Here is a 15,000-nt window from a genome sequence, read left to right on the forward strand (position 1 = left end):
TCTATATAAAATCTAAGAATTACGTATATCTATGAGTTTAGCATATTTTGCTTAATATGATGACCTCAAATTTTATCAATTTTCCTGCAAATAAAAACCCAATTTCTATTCTTTACAACTGGATAAAACCAACTTTATTGTGTATGTAGTCCATATTTTAATTATCCATTCACCAGTTTCTGTTCATTTACACTTATAACAAACATTGACAATTGTAAATAATGATTCAATACAAATGGATTGTGCAAGTACCTTTGTCATCTATTGACTTAGGGTGTTTTGAGTACATAACTAGGAGCTGGATCATGGTCATTCTAATTTTAGTTTTCAGAGGAACTTACATTGTGATTTTTATAGTGGATGGACTAATTTAAATTCATCAGCAATATATAAGGGTTCTCATTTGTTTTTACCCACATCTATAACAATAATTATTTTCTTTATGATAACCATTATCATTATCTAAGGAAGTTGATCATGTTTTCATGTGTTTGTGGCTATTCGTATATTCTTTTTTTTCTACCATTATTTTAATTCTTTTTTTAATTTTATTTTATTTTTATGAGTGTTAGGTCTGCATGCATGTAAGTGCAACTGTGTTGTTTAGTGCCTGTGAAACCAAGAAGAGGATGCTGGATACCCTGGAGCTGGAGTTATGGAAAATTTTTACCTGTCATATGGGTGCTAGGAAGTGAACCTGGGTCCTCTGAAAGAACATCCAATTTTCTTAACTGCTGAGCCATCTCACAGGACCCTGTATTTTCTTTTGTTTAAAGAGAGCTATTGATTCATTTCATTAAACAATTTATTAATTGAGATCCTTTTAATTTTTTATTTATGTTCTGTTTGAGTGTGACCATGTGTAGTGTGTGTGTGTGTGTGTGTGTGTGTTTGTGTGTGTGTGTGTGTTTGTTGGTATACTTGCCATATCACACATGTGGAGGTCAAAGGGCAACTTTGCAGAGTTGGTTCTCTCCTACTTTTATGGGGATTCCAGGGATCAAACTCAGGTCACCATACTTGTGGGAAAAGTACCTTTCTCACTGAGTCACCTCACTGAACTGTTTTGTTTTTGAGATTTTTGCAAATGCTAGATATAAATCCTCTGTATGATGTATTATTAACACAGATGTCTCCATTCTGCAGGCTTTACCCTCACTAGATTACTTCCTTTCCTGTAGAGAAACTCTTCAATTTCATGCAGTCTCATTTGAAAATTCTTTTTTCCTATTTTTATTGAATTTTTGTGCTTTTTATACAATATTTCTTAATCATATTTGGACCCCCTCCCCTATCTCACTTCCTGTATCTCTCTCCCCCATCCTGCTGGATTTCATCAATACTGTCATATATTTAAGGCCTACCAAGTCAACTTTGTGTCCCCAGATGCTCCTCAGTGTGTGTTCATCTGCTACAACCTGGTCAGCCTAACTAGTGTCACTCCCTTAAAGAAGACCCAGGAGAGGGATCAGTTATCAACACTTTCTCAGCTAAGGTTGGGGCTTCTTACCCTTTTCCCTACTTCTATACTGGAGTTTTGTCTGGTTTGAGCTCAGATGGGTCTTGTGCATATGATCATCATTGCTGTAACTTTATATGAACAAGTTCTCAACCATGTGGAAAGCTCTGTTTCCTTGTGGCATCCACCACCACTGGTTCTTAAAATCTTTCTACCACCTCTTCTGCAATGGTACCTGAGCCCTGGGTGCTCAGGGTTTAATATAGGAGAGCTATATGCACTCTGCACATGCACTCTGAAGTCTCTTACTCTCTACATTTTGGCCTGTTGTGGCTTTCTATGTTAATCACCATCTGTTGCATGAGCAAGCTTCACTGTTGAGATATACATTAATACTCTCTCTGCTCCCAGATACATTATGTTCCCTGAGCCTTAGGTGTAGAATTTGCATTGAAAATTTTTCTCTCAGGGTTGAGCATCTCACAGACACTTCTCTGTGTTTGAAAAATATTACAATTGATCAAACTCTCTAATAGTCTCCATCTATTGCAAAAACAGCTTCTTTGATGGGAGGTATACTTGACTATAAATAAAAGGGTACATATTTAGCATACAATCAGAAATTATGTTTATCTAGGGATGTGACAGAGGCAGGGTTTTCTCTAGTATTTGTTTACTCTAGATATATGTGTTTGGTTATTTTAGCATGTATGTGTTAAGTCCAATTAGATAACAGTTGATTGCCTCCGAAATAAAAGTGACACTACTGCACCAGTAGAGATATTTGCAGTGCTAGTTATTGGTGTGATTATTAAGCTTTGTAGCTGGATTGGACCTTGATTGATTTTTCTCCCTTAGCAGCTTCCACAGTATCCTCTGATATTATGAGACTTAGTAATCTGGGAGGAGTCTTCCAGCATAGTTCCTGTTCTATTGCTCCATTTCCTATGTCTGTACTATGTCCTGTCTTCATGAATAGGGTCTTACCTTCAAGTTCTGAGATGCAATAAAGGGCCATGGCAATAGTCTGTTTTATTTTGGGAGTCTCTAAGAATACCAGGGAAAGTGGGGGTTTTTAACTGGGGGGGGGGAGTAATACACAGTAGAAAGAGATAAATAACACTTAGGTGGTGTGAAAAAAAATGGGAAATTTATTAATTAAAAAACTTAATAAAAAATAAACTCTGTGTGTGTGTGTGTGTGTGTGTGTGCATGAAGCATGTGTATAGCTGAAGGCTATATAACAAAAAATGCAGTACCAGACAGGAGAAACTTCCCATTGAATTGTGGGCCATTTGAAAATTCTTGATAATATACCCTGAGCCATTAGAGCTTTTTTCAGAAAGTACTTGCCTGTGCTTTCATGTTGAAGTGCTTTGATGGTAATTATTGTCTTTCAGAGACTGAAGACCATCATTCATTCTATGCCTTTAATCACCATTGTTTGCCTGATAAGCAATTTACTGGAATGAGCAACTTGTTCTATTTGATCTCTTTAATTTTATTTCACGTGCCTTTAATAAATTATTATACACTCTAAGCCAATTCTATATTACATAAACTGTACACTTCTTCTCCCTCATCTGAAAAGCTCCATGTTCTTCAAAGAATATGATCTAATGTGGGTATTTTTTTGAATAGTGGAAGACCATATTCTGGTTCACTATTGCACTTTGCTTTATCCAAGTTGGTTTCTTCCCTCTGTATAGAAATTCATGCTCATCTCCATTTTTTTCATATGTTTTACTCATTCCACTCAAACTCACTCTACACTAAAAAGACCCAGTGGCAGTGCTACTTGTATAAAGCTTAAAACCAATTTGAGCAACTTAACTTCATAGTAGTGTGTTCTTTCTTGAAACGCTAGCCTTTACTTTTCTATACCATTCATGAGATAATTACAAACCTCTAATATTATCACAGAACTCAAAGTTTATTCTCATAATCTCTTTAGAGACTGGAGTTGCACATGTGATTCACCTACTTGTTTATTATATGCTTAGTGCATAATGACCACTGTTAATTATACATTTACTAAATTATTCTACTTTAGAAAAATCAAGCGACTGTATCTGAAAATGTTGTAGCTTCTAAATAGTTCTTGAAATTCTATCATTATTATATTAATTATCCAATTCACAGAGATACAAGAAAACACACATGCACACATTGAAATGTGTATTCAAACATGAGAGGAGAATATATTTATATAGGTGTGTCAATTTGAGACAAAAGATCTAAAATTGTAGTCTTCAACATGAAAGTGTATATTATAATTTTCAAATGACTTTTTAAATAGTTTTTTAATGTAATTTTTTGGCAATTGATATAGTAAGTGTTAAGTTAAATTCAGTGTCTTTTGCAAGTTTCCTTTTTTCTTAAAGAAGCTGTAGCAGAATAAAATTCACCCATATTGAGAGAATATTTAATTTGTTACTTTTGTGTCAGTGTACCCTAAAAATCACTAATTTGCTTGGCTAATAACTTAGCAAATACTTACTGAACACCTAATATGTGCTCTAAGCATTATCTTAGAGGAAGAGGATTTTATTATATTCATTTATCTAAGCTAGGCATAATGGTACCATCTATAATCCAAGTATGTGGGAAGAGGTAGGAGAATCAAGAGTTCAAGGCCATCTTCAGCTAAAGAGTGAGTGTGAAGCTAGGGTAGGCTACATGGGAGCCTGTTACAACAAAAATAAAATTTTCTCACAGAACTCCTCAATCTGGTATTGAGATAAATTCATCTCCCTGCAAATCATGCAGGTCTGGCACAGTTATAATCTTTGAACTTGGGAGAATGATACAGGAGGATAGCATCAAGTTAGGGACCAGCCAGGACAAAATGATGAGATTCTATCTCAAAATAAAAAAGCATTATTAAAGAAGTCTTCAGAAAATCAACCATTTTCTAAAAGATTTAATATCCTCTTCATAAGATGGAACATATACCTGACAATACAGGCCAAGGAACTTGGCACTAGACAGGACTCAGACCATCGGCAAGAGCATAATACTATTAGACTGTTAAACAGATGCAGTTCTAAAACAGCTACAAATGACATATTGTTATACCCATATATTTATGCATTTCTCAACTCTCACTGGAGAAGCTTCTTCATGCAGCAGGTGGTGATTAACAAAGATCTACAAATGGCCAAAGTGAGAACAGAGGCTGCAGGCTAGTTATCCTTGAATAGGACACCTATATGAAACTTCAGCCCCCAAGACTCAGAGATGATAATGGAAGAGGGGGTGGAAAGGGCGTAAGAACCAGAGGCGGTAGATGACCACAAGGAAACAGAGTTTTCCAGACAACTGATCATATGAACTCACAACAATGGTGACAGTAGGCACAAGTCCCACATAAGCTCAAGCCAAACAAAATCCCAGGATAGATGTCATCAAGCAGGTAAGACATCCCAACCCTACCTGAGGAACTATTGGTAACTGATGTCTACTGGAAGGAGGAGAGTCAATCTCATTTAAGAGTGAGATTCTTGGTAGGCTGACCAGGCTCCAATGGATGGACTCACACCAAAGGGCATTTGGGGACGCGTTTGGCGCTATAGGCCTTAATCTACCCAATAAACTACATGAAATTGGGTGGGACAAGTAAGTTGGAGTGAAAATGGAAAATGGCATCTAAATTAGATCAAAAATTTTGTATGCAATTTGTAAAAATTCAATAAAAAGATATAACATCCAAATAATACCCAAACAAGAACACTCTTACAAAAATACAAAGAACAAAATATAAATGAAAAAGATTGACTCCAACTAATAGAGGCATGGCCAATGAGTACATAGAAGGGAGAGAGATACAAACAAATGGCGCATTCTGACAATCCGATCACTTTGGCCCAATTGAAACAAATGTATAAAATTAATTAATTAATGATTTAGGAGTTGCAAAATGGATTGATGCTTGCTAAGATTTTCTCTGCTATGCTTAAAATACACATGTATGACATATATAAACTACACAAAGTTTCATATGCATATTGTTTCTAGTTAATAACTCTATAAAAGAAATCTGTCTGTGGTCCCCAGTTTTTAGAAAAATAAGACACTATAGGTTCATGAAATGCTATAGCTGATTTTACAGGATAGATCCTGTTTGCCATGAAAACAGATTATGTTAGCACCAGCTTAGAGACGATCTGCCTGAGGAGCAAGTAGTCACTGAAAAATTCAAGTTGAGGTCAACAGCATTTATATATAGAAAGGCTCTGTATGTGGAAGCAACTATGAGCCAAAATGAGACCATATTATGATCAGGCATATTATGATCAGGCATATCACATCTGTAAGATCAGCACATCCCAGCTTCTGCTGATTACATAGCCATAAGGAGCTCCTGCAGGCAGGGCACTGGTAGCTCTGCATCTTGAGTGTCTGCTGTTGCTGCATACAGCATTTTATCCTTGAACATGCCCTTGTGATCCAGAGACTCACTCACAACCAAACCATACTGGACCAATACAAGTACTATCTATACTTGAATTAGGAGAAATGAGTATATTCATATTCACATCACTGGATCTTTGTCAAACTTAAATATAATGATGTATGTAGAACATCAACATTACCCACCAATAAGGTAATAAATTGTAAAGATTATATTGGTTATCAATATGCTTAGTAACTCCTTCTAAAAAGGAAATGAGTGTTTCTTTTCTTTGGAAAAATTTACATTGCATAATCAATACTATTTAGAGTAGGTTTTTTCTTTCACATATATAAATGCCAAAAGTTTATATCAAATTGAAGTGTAGATTATAATTTTGTTGCTAAACTAGAAAAAATTCAGATGCCAAGCTTTATTAAAGTGACATTATATGCATATACTTTGAGCAATGATGAGTGGGTTTCATTAGCATGTAAAATCATCCATACAACCCATTTCATGATGAGTCTGTTCTGCAATTCTAAGTTGAAAGATTAATATATTCTTTACAAATAAGATGGTGTATAAGACACTCAAATAAAAGCAATAGGGCATATTTAATTTATATTATTTTGAATAAATCTGCACTAGTTTGATTTTGTGCCAATAATTATTTCTAAGATAATACAAAATCATTAGTTAAAATTTCATCTGTCAATTAAATCACTCAAAAGTGTATTTATTGTAAAAGTTTTTATAACCTAAACACCATCGTCAGTTGTCCTCTAAAAATAGTAGAACACAAAAAATATAAATGAAAGCTGCCAATACATATCTTTCTTTAATAACTTTAAATATCAATGGCATCAACTCCCCAATAAAAATGATGCAAGTTAGTTAAATGGATTAAGAAACAAAATTTGTTGTTGTTGTTGTTGTTGTTGTCTTAGAGAAACTCATGCACCATCTTACAGTGAAAAGATAGGAAAAAACTATTTCCAGGAAATGCATAAACAAACAAGCAAGTGTTGCTATCCTATCGACTTCAAACTAAAATTAATCAAGAGATAAGGCGGGTCACTTCATTCTGATCAAGGGGATAATCAACAAAGAAGTCATTATAATCATAAACATATAGGTACCTAACTCAGGCACAGTGAAATTCATAAAAAGAGTATTATAGAACTTCAAGACACACATTAACCTCAACTCAGCAATAGTAGGTGACTTCAGTATTCCACTTTTTTTCAATATATAGTATCTGGATAAAGAATAAACAGAACATCTGAATTAAAAGAGATCATACGTTAAATGTACCTAATAAACATCTACAGAATATTCCACCCAAGCACCAAAGATTACACACTTACTAAGCAACTGATGGAAGTTTCTCTAAAATGGACCACATAAGGGGACGCAATACAAGCGTTAATTAATACAAAATATTGGAATACTTCTATGTATTCTATCAGACCATAATGCTGTAAAGATGAAATTAAATAATAAAAGATGCTCTAGCAACTACACAAACTCATATATATTAAACAACAAACTACTGAAAGAGTCAAAGAAGAAATCAAGAAGGAAATAAAAATGTTCATGGAAGCAAATGAAAATTAAAACACAACAAAATGTCCAAGAGACATTAGGAGCAGTTCTAAGAGGGAAATTTATACCTCTAAGGGTCTACAGAGGAAAGATTACAAATTCAGAAAGATCACAAATAAATGATTTCATAATACAACCCAAAAATCTGGATAAAAAAGAATAAATCAAACCCAGCAGATGAGAAGTATTAAAAAAAAATCACAATAAATCAGTGAAATAGAAACAAAAAAAAAGAATAGATGGAATCAATGAATCTGAGAGCTGGTTCTTTGAAAAAAATAAACAAGATGGACAGATCCTTACCACAGGTAACCAGAGAAAAAGCACACCCAAATAAACAAATTCAAGGATTAACAGGTGACCAGTATGGCAGGTACCAGAGTAATTGAGAACATTATAAGGAAATGTGTTCAAATACTATACTCCACTAAATTAGAATTTTTAAAAGAAATGGATAGATTTCTAGATTCAACTGAACTACCATACTTAAATCAGGGACTGATCAACAACTTAAACAGGCCCATAACAAATAAGACTGAAACAGTAATACAAAGTCTCCTAACTAAAAAAGCCAGGGTCCAAACATACTCACAGCAGAACTTTGTCAGACACCTAATACTGCTTGAATTATACAGAAAGATAGGAATAGAGGAAGAACTCCCAAACTACTGTGAATCGTGCGTTACTCTAAAATCCAAGCTAGGTAAAGACACAACAACAAAAAAGAAAACTACAGGGAAATGCCAGGAAATATACACACAATTAGTCCCAGTAGAATACTTGCAAAACCACATACAGATACATATCAAAAAGATAATCAACTATAACCACAATGGTTTTATCCCAGAGATGCAGGGATAATTTAAGATATATAACTCAATGAATGTAGCAAATCACATAAATGGGCTTAAAGACAAAAATCACATAGTGATCTCAATAGATACAAAAGTAGGCCTTTGACAAACTCCAACATGCCATCATAATAAAATCCCTAGAGGGAATTGATCTGGAGAGAATACATATAATTAAATGTATATATGACAAACCCATAGCCAACATCTCTAAATGAAGAAAAACTGCAAATAATTTCCTTTTATTTTGAGACAGTCTCCTGTATCCCAGACTGGCCTCTCTGTTTCACCAAGGATGGCCATGACCTTTCAGCACTCTTGCCTCACTTTTCTAAGTGCTGAGAGTACAGTAGCGCCATCATACCTGATTTATACAGTGTGGGGCATGGATCCCAAATTTCATGTGTGCTAGGCGAGCACTTCAGTAGCTGAGCTATATTTGAGATCTCACTGAATTTCCATTGTTTTCTTTTTCTAAATACTCACTTCAATTTGCAATATTAAAAAAAAAACATTTTTGTTCACCATTAAATCACTTTTGAAATATTACTTTTAGCCCTTATTTATCATGCAGTAATTCAAAAGGGAAAAAAAAGCCACTTTAAATTTATGGTAAGATAAATAATGTGGTGACACAGCATGCACTGAAAAGAAATGCAAGATTCTTTGCAGAAATTTAATTAGGAAGCACTCTCACTGTGGAGTTCTAGAATGTATGTATATTTAAACACCTATTACATGACATGTATTGTGCCAACCTGCTCTTGTGAAACCTACAGGCATAAAACAAGGATTTGCCAATGAACACCTACTGTGTTGGGAGCTAGCATCCATGAAACATGAACAACTAGCAGTTACCACAAGTGACTCACAGAGCAACAGTAAAAAGAAAATATTTGCCAGTTCACGAAAAGGCTCCAAGCAAAAGAAAAACACAGGGAATTCATAGAAAGTAAGGAAGTCCCTCAGCAGCTCATGGGTCACATACCAACTATTCTTTGAAGGCTTAGTAATACCTAGTGTCCACCTAGGCCTTGGCAATGACCTTTAGTAGATGAAACAGACAAAAATCGCTGGTTGATAAAAACACAATCTAGTGGGGAATGGCTTTAAAATTTAAATGTGCCAAATGTCAGATGCTGTTAACTCATCCAGAGGCAAAGAGAAGGCAGTGTGGCATTCTGTGGAATGGTATGTCAGGAGTCACAACTTTGAAAGTGATCTGGAAGGTCTTCACTGAGATGGTGACATTTGAAAAAGCCTTGTTTCACAGTGGGGATACACATAAAGGTATCAAGATGAGTAAAAGCAGATGGTAAAGATCCTGTAGGAGAAGCAACTTTGCCTAAGCATTTTAGAAGATTCTAAAAGAAAGTGGTATATTAGCTGAAAACCTTTCAAAAGAGTATTGACATTTAAATTCTTGTTTTAGTTAGCAAAGAAAATAAAAGGTAATAATGCTTTACAGCACATAAGTCAAGTTAAAAGCAGACTATTTTCATATACTAAACAACATTTATATGTGAAATTTGAGTGCATAATAAAAAGATTAAAACAAAAGCATTCTCTGTATATTTACAATAACATTTAAATGATATTTAAAATAACACCAGGATACTCAAAATTCAACTGTCTCATTTCTTATGTGCATTATCGTTAATTGAGATATTGTTAGATTTTAAATATTGTAGTAGATTAAAATATTCTCTAAGTTCTAAATAGGGTCAGTTTTTTAAAATATTTGGAAACTTATTAAACTTTATTCTATATTCAAAATTTTAATTGTATAATTAAGTAGAAAGTTATTTTATTGAATGAACATAAATGCTTGATTTATCATATTTTTTCTTATAAGTTAAATGTAAAATTTTTCTTTTTAAAGAATATTTTATTATCAAAATGTCAGTGAATTAGCTGGACATTTTTTGCACATTGTCAATTTCTTTTAGTTGGCCATCTTTATAGCACTAATTTGTTGGCAGTTTACAGAGAAGATGCTGATGTGGTCTTTTTTTTACTGACACAGATAGGAAAGAATTCTTTTGTTTGTTTCTAACACTAAAGATTAAGCCTAAAGGCTTACATGTGTCATATAAGCATGTAAGTAGTTTTTCTTCACTTTTTACTTTGAAACAAGGTCTTTCTATGTTGCCCAGCTTGACTTTGAACTATTATGTCTGAAGTTTATGCAAACCTTAAACTTGCAATCCTCTTGACTCAACCTTTTGAGTAGGTGGAATTAGAGGACTGCTCCACCAAACCTAACTAAATCCTTAATTACTTAATGACCATTTTACTGTGTAGAACTGTTCATTTTTCTTACCTTTGAATTACAACATTTATAAAAAATATAAAGTTAAACTTTTCAAAATTGTACAGTTCTATCATAGACAAAAAATTTAATCATTATTATGACTGTTAAAAAGTCTTAAAGTTCTCAAAAGACTGGAAGGATTGTGAATAAGTTTGAACAGTATGATTCAACACTATTTAGTACGACATCCTAAAACCACACAAAGGCATCTCTTTTACTGCCATGTATGTGCATCCTCATACTTAGGTAATCTGGTATTATGTGTGTGTATGTAAATGAAAGTGTACATGTTTGATTGTAAGCATATGTGCTTTTCAAATTAGCTCAGCTAATTGTCTAAAATCGTAATTGTGTTAATGACTTGGAATAGTTAATTTTATTTATCACCATTTATATTCTTTGTTGGGGGTGCATAACATTGAATTCTGAGATGCAAAGTATATGAGTTAAAACATGTACAAAATAAAGAACTCTAGTGATATTAACTAAAAAGAAACTGTTTTTCCTGTTTATACAGCTTGCAGACCAGGATTCTATAAAGCATTTGCCGGGAACACAAAGTGTTCCAAATGCCCTCCACACAGTTTAACCTACGCAGAAGCAACTTCAGTCTGTCAGTGTGAAAAAGGTTACTTCCGAGCAGAGAAAGACCCACCTTCTATGGCATGTACTAGTAAGTCTATACATTTATTATTTGGAAATCTTATTTCCAAAACTTTTGGTCTCTTTATTCTAAATTTTAAAAATAAGTAAATGTGCAAAATCATACCAGTAAAAGTGTCTCTGATAGTAAGGAAAAAGTTTCTCCTCAACATAGCTCCTTTTTTTAAACCACAGATGTGCTCACTTCCCAAACCTGTTCATCCTTGTTGTGCAAATGCCAGCACTGTTTTCACTCCCTGAAAACTTCTCTTAATAAAAAAATTGTCTTGAAGAATTTAAGGCAGTTATGATTACACGAGAACTTACAAACAAAACCTCAATTCTTCTTTTTTAATCAGTTTAAGGCATATAATTTGAGAAGCATGGAGTTTATCACTTGAAGGATATTCCAGAGGAAACTTTGTGAGTCTTTGACTTGCAGAATATTTGGGTCTCCTTGACATTTTATCTTTAAAGGGGGATGCTTTCAGTTTGTCCACATTTCACCTCTCATTCCCTCCCTCCCCCACTTTTTTTTTTTTGGTTAGTACCCATAAAATATCAGATCTAAATGTGAAGGTCATTTTAATGCATGCACTCAGAATTTTAAAATACTTGTCTTCTATTATTTAAGAATTGTGAAGTATCTATACTTTTAAAAAGATGAAAATACAAATAGATTTCTAAGATCAGTGCCTTTTTAAAATCACAAACAAGGTATTATAGCTAAAATTTGCCCTTCTTGATAATGAGTTGGGGATAAATTATTGCTTCTTAGAAGTAATTCCACAGAAGCAAAAATAAGTTGAGAGTTATATAATGTTATATATTTCTTAGCATCAATAATGGCAATGTCTCAGTGTTTATGCTTTCCCTGAGTTATAAAGCATTTATTTTTATCCAAATTTTTATTTTTTATTCAGTGAAATATGATCAGATCTAACCCCATTTCCCAAATCCAACTGTCCCCATATCCACCCAATATATTCCTTTCCCAACTTCATGTCTCCTCCTCCTCCTCCTCCTCCTCCTCCTCCTCCTCCTCCTCTCCTGCTCTTTTCCTCCTCTCCTCCTCCTCCTCCTCCTCCTCCTATTCCTCCTCCTATGGCTCTTACTTGTCCTTCTTTTCTGATTTTTTCATAAAGAGGGAGGTGCCATCAGTTCTCCTCATATGTGCATTAGTACAGGGATATCCACTAGACCACAGGAAATCTGCCAGTGGCTCAAGTTTAAAGAAGAATGATTCTCCTCTCAGCAACCATCAATTGCCAATAGCTTTTCAGCTGGGTTTGAGCTACATGAGCACCCCTCCCATCCATAGTGGAATTTTGACTAGGTTGATTTTGTGCAGATATTCTGCAGACAACTATAGCTGCTGGGAGTTGATGTGCACTTCAGCCACTCCATGTCCTGAAAACAGCATTTCACAGCTTATCTTCCCATCATCAAGCTTTTACATTCTTTCTGTCCAATATTCCATGATGTTCTCTGACCTTTGGATGAAGGAAGGTTGATGAGATGACCCATCTACAGCTGAGCATCACAGTCAATTATTCTCAGCATTTTGAGCAGTTAAGACTGCATTAACCACTACCCACGGGAAAAAAAAACAAACAAAAAAAGAAGCTTCTCTAACCAATGGTGAGAACAGCAAAACTCTAAGGATATATTCATAAATATTAAGAAGGTCTAACAACATGATCATTTAACAAAGCACCAGGAGGTTAATATCTAGGGCCTCTAATTTCCTCAGTGGGCGTTGACCAGGTTTACAATTCCAGATACAAAATCCTTCCTGTGGAAGAGACCTCAAATCCAATCAGAAAGCAGTTAGTTACCCCCAGAACCATTATGGCACTTTTGCATACTGGGCACATCTTGCATGGCAAGTCAGTATTGCAGCACGTAGGTTTGGGTACTGAGAAGACCATTGAGGTATTTTCTTTACCAACAGCCTGCATAGAACCTTCCAATGCTATGAAAGCTTCCCAGCAGTCTAAGAGTTTTCTAATCAATTTGGGATTAAATTCTTGATGTCCTGAAACTAATCTGGGAAGAGTCTTCAGTAATAGGGCTTTGATCTTTAATTATCATGGGCAATCAAGAACAATAGCAATAGACTGTATTATAGATGGGGCTTCTCTTTAGAATTTAAAATACTGGGAATGTGATAGTATGGAAGAGAAAGAATGTTCTAGAAGAACAAAGGGAAAAGTTGACAAAAGTTACTACTTTGGGCAACTCAAAAAAGCTTCCCTGTTATAATCCTCAGTACATATTATTATATTGTAGCAGACACACTCTAGCTTAGAATGATGGAAATATTCAAATATCTACACTGCCACTGGGCATATACTCCTTATAAACCAGATAAGAAAATGAATGCAGATTTCTAATTGAGTGATGGAGGAGAATCTCTTCTTTCTTTATTGGAGGTTATAAATATACAGTTGATATTTGAAGGAATTAATTTGTTGCCTTCAATATAATCACACAGAGATGTAGTAGACTTTTGAGTTTGGAAGGGTCATAATGGACAACAGCAAGACACCAGCTAAGAAAATAAGGAAAATGGTCTTACAGAAGTTCTAGGGCAGAGATTCAACTTGAGCATCCCAAGAGACCTGGCCCAGCTTCTCATGCTAAGTGAATTAAAATAGAAAGAGTGAAGTAGGAACAGAAAATATTCAGTATAGCCATGCTGGGAAATAAAAAGCACCAGTATCCTTAGATCTGTCTTTCTGGTAAAGACAGACATTTTACGACTCTATAAGGAACCAATGAAAGAAAGGCGAGAAGCAGGCTTGTCAAAGCAGTCTAGGTCATATTGTGGTTTGGTTGATCATTCTCTCAAGATGGTTTTGTGAAGACTTGTCTCCAGCAGGAAAGTTACTGTTGTCTGGAGGTGGTTAGTTTCCAGTCATCTCAATATGTTTATTCAGGAATATTGTTGCTGAAACCCAAGGTGTTTATAAGAGAGTATTGCTAGAGAAAAGGACACATCAGGTCTATGGCAATCTCCAGAGACTTCTAAGTGTTACATGGATGGTACAGACCAGGATGTTGTTAGAACTGATTGATGACAATTTTTTTTATAACAACCTCCTTTAAAATCTTGAAAATATTTAATCTACTACTACCTCCATCTTGTATCTGTCCTTAAAGATGGACAATTACAAGTCTAGATAAATACTCCCTAACTGATTAACATATCTATGTACAGAGTTAGAATCTAACCCTAAGTCTAAGATAACAAAGGAGAATAAAGTGAAGACAGAAATGCTGAGCTTTTATCCTGATTTTAGTCACTCACTGCATATCCTCAGGTTCAAGTAAAGCCTGTAATTGATAAACAGATCTTAAGTCCCTGCTATAGGATAATCAAGCTCTGTTAATCTTCTGAGACTTTGACACTGTTGAATCAGATACATGTGTTTGTGAATTTATCATTACGTTGCCTGGATTTTCTTTCTTTTAATTACATAAAAATGGTATTTCAGACTTTTTATTCTGCCTGGCTAGATTAAGAGAAAGTAGAGAAACATTGACTCCTACCATTGTTGGACAGCTTTAGACAAAGAATGCTGGTCCATTGTTCCTTTGGGAAAAGGCTAAACATTTTTATTCTTGTACTTCATAGTTATTAGTTAAAATAGATTTCTGTAATAAAAGACAGGCTAACCAGAGAAAAACAAAGATCGATTAGTATGTTTATGTGAGGTACACCTAGCCT

The 15,000-nt window shown here is 34.6% G+C and overlaps 1 protein-coding gene across 1 annotated transcript in view; it reads left to right on the forward strand.

Annotated features, from left to right (window-relative positions):
* Positions 1 to 15,000, forward strand: part of Epha6 (EPH receptor A6) — a 1,087,127-nt gene that overhangs the window by 455,580 nt on the left and 616,547 nt on the right. Inside the window, exon 4 of the mRNA XM_008841732.1 lies at positions 11,143 to 11,298. Coding sequence (XP_008839954.1) covers positions 11,143 to 11,298 — 156 coding nt within the window. The remainder of the gene's footprint in view (positions 1 to 11,142; positions 11,299 to 15,000) is intronic.

This window comes from Nannospalax galili, unplaced genomic scaffold (assembly GCF_000622305.1).
Source record: "Nannospalax galili isolate Female #2095 unplaced genomic scaffold, S.galili_v1.0 scaffold821, whole genome shotgun sequence".
In the NCBI taxonomy this organism is placed as follows: domain Eukaryota; kingdom Metazoa; phylum Chordata; class Mammalia; order Rodentia; family Spalacidae; genus Nannospalax; species Nannospalax galili.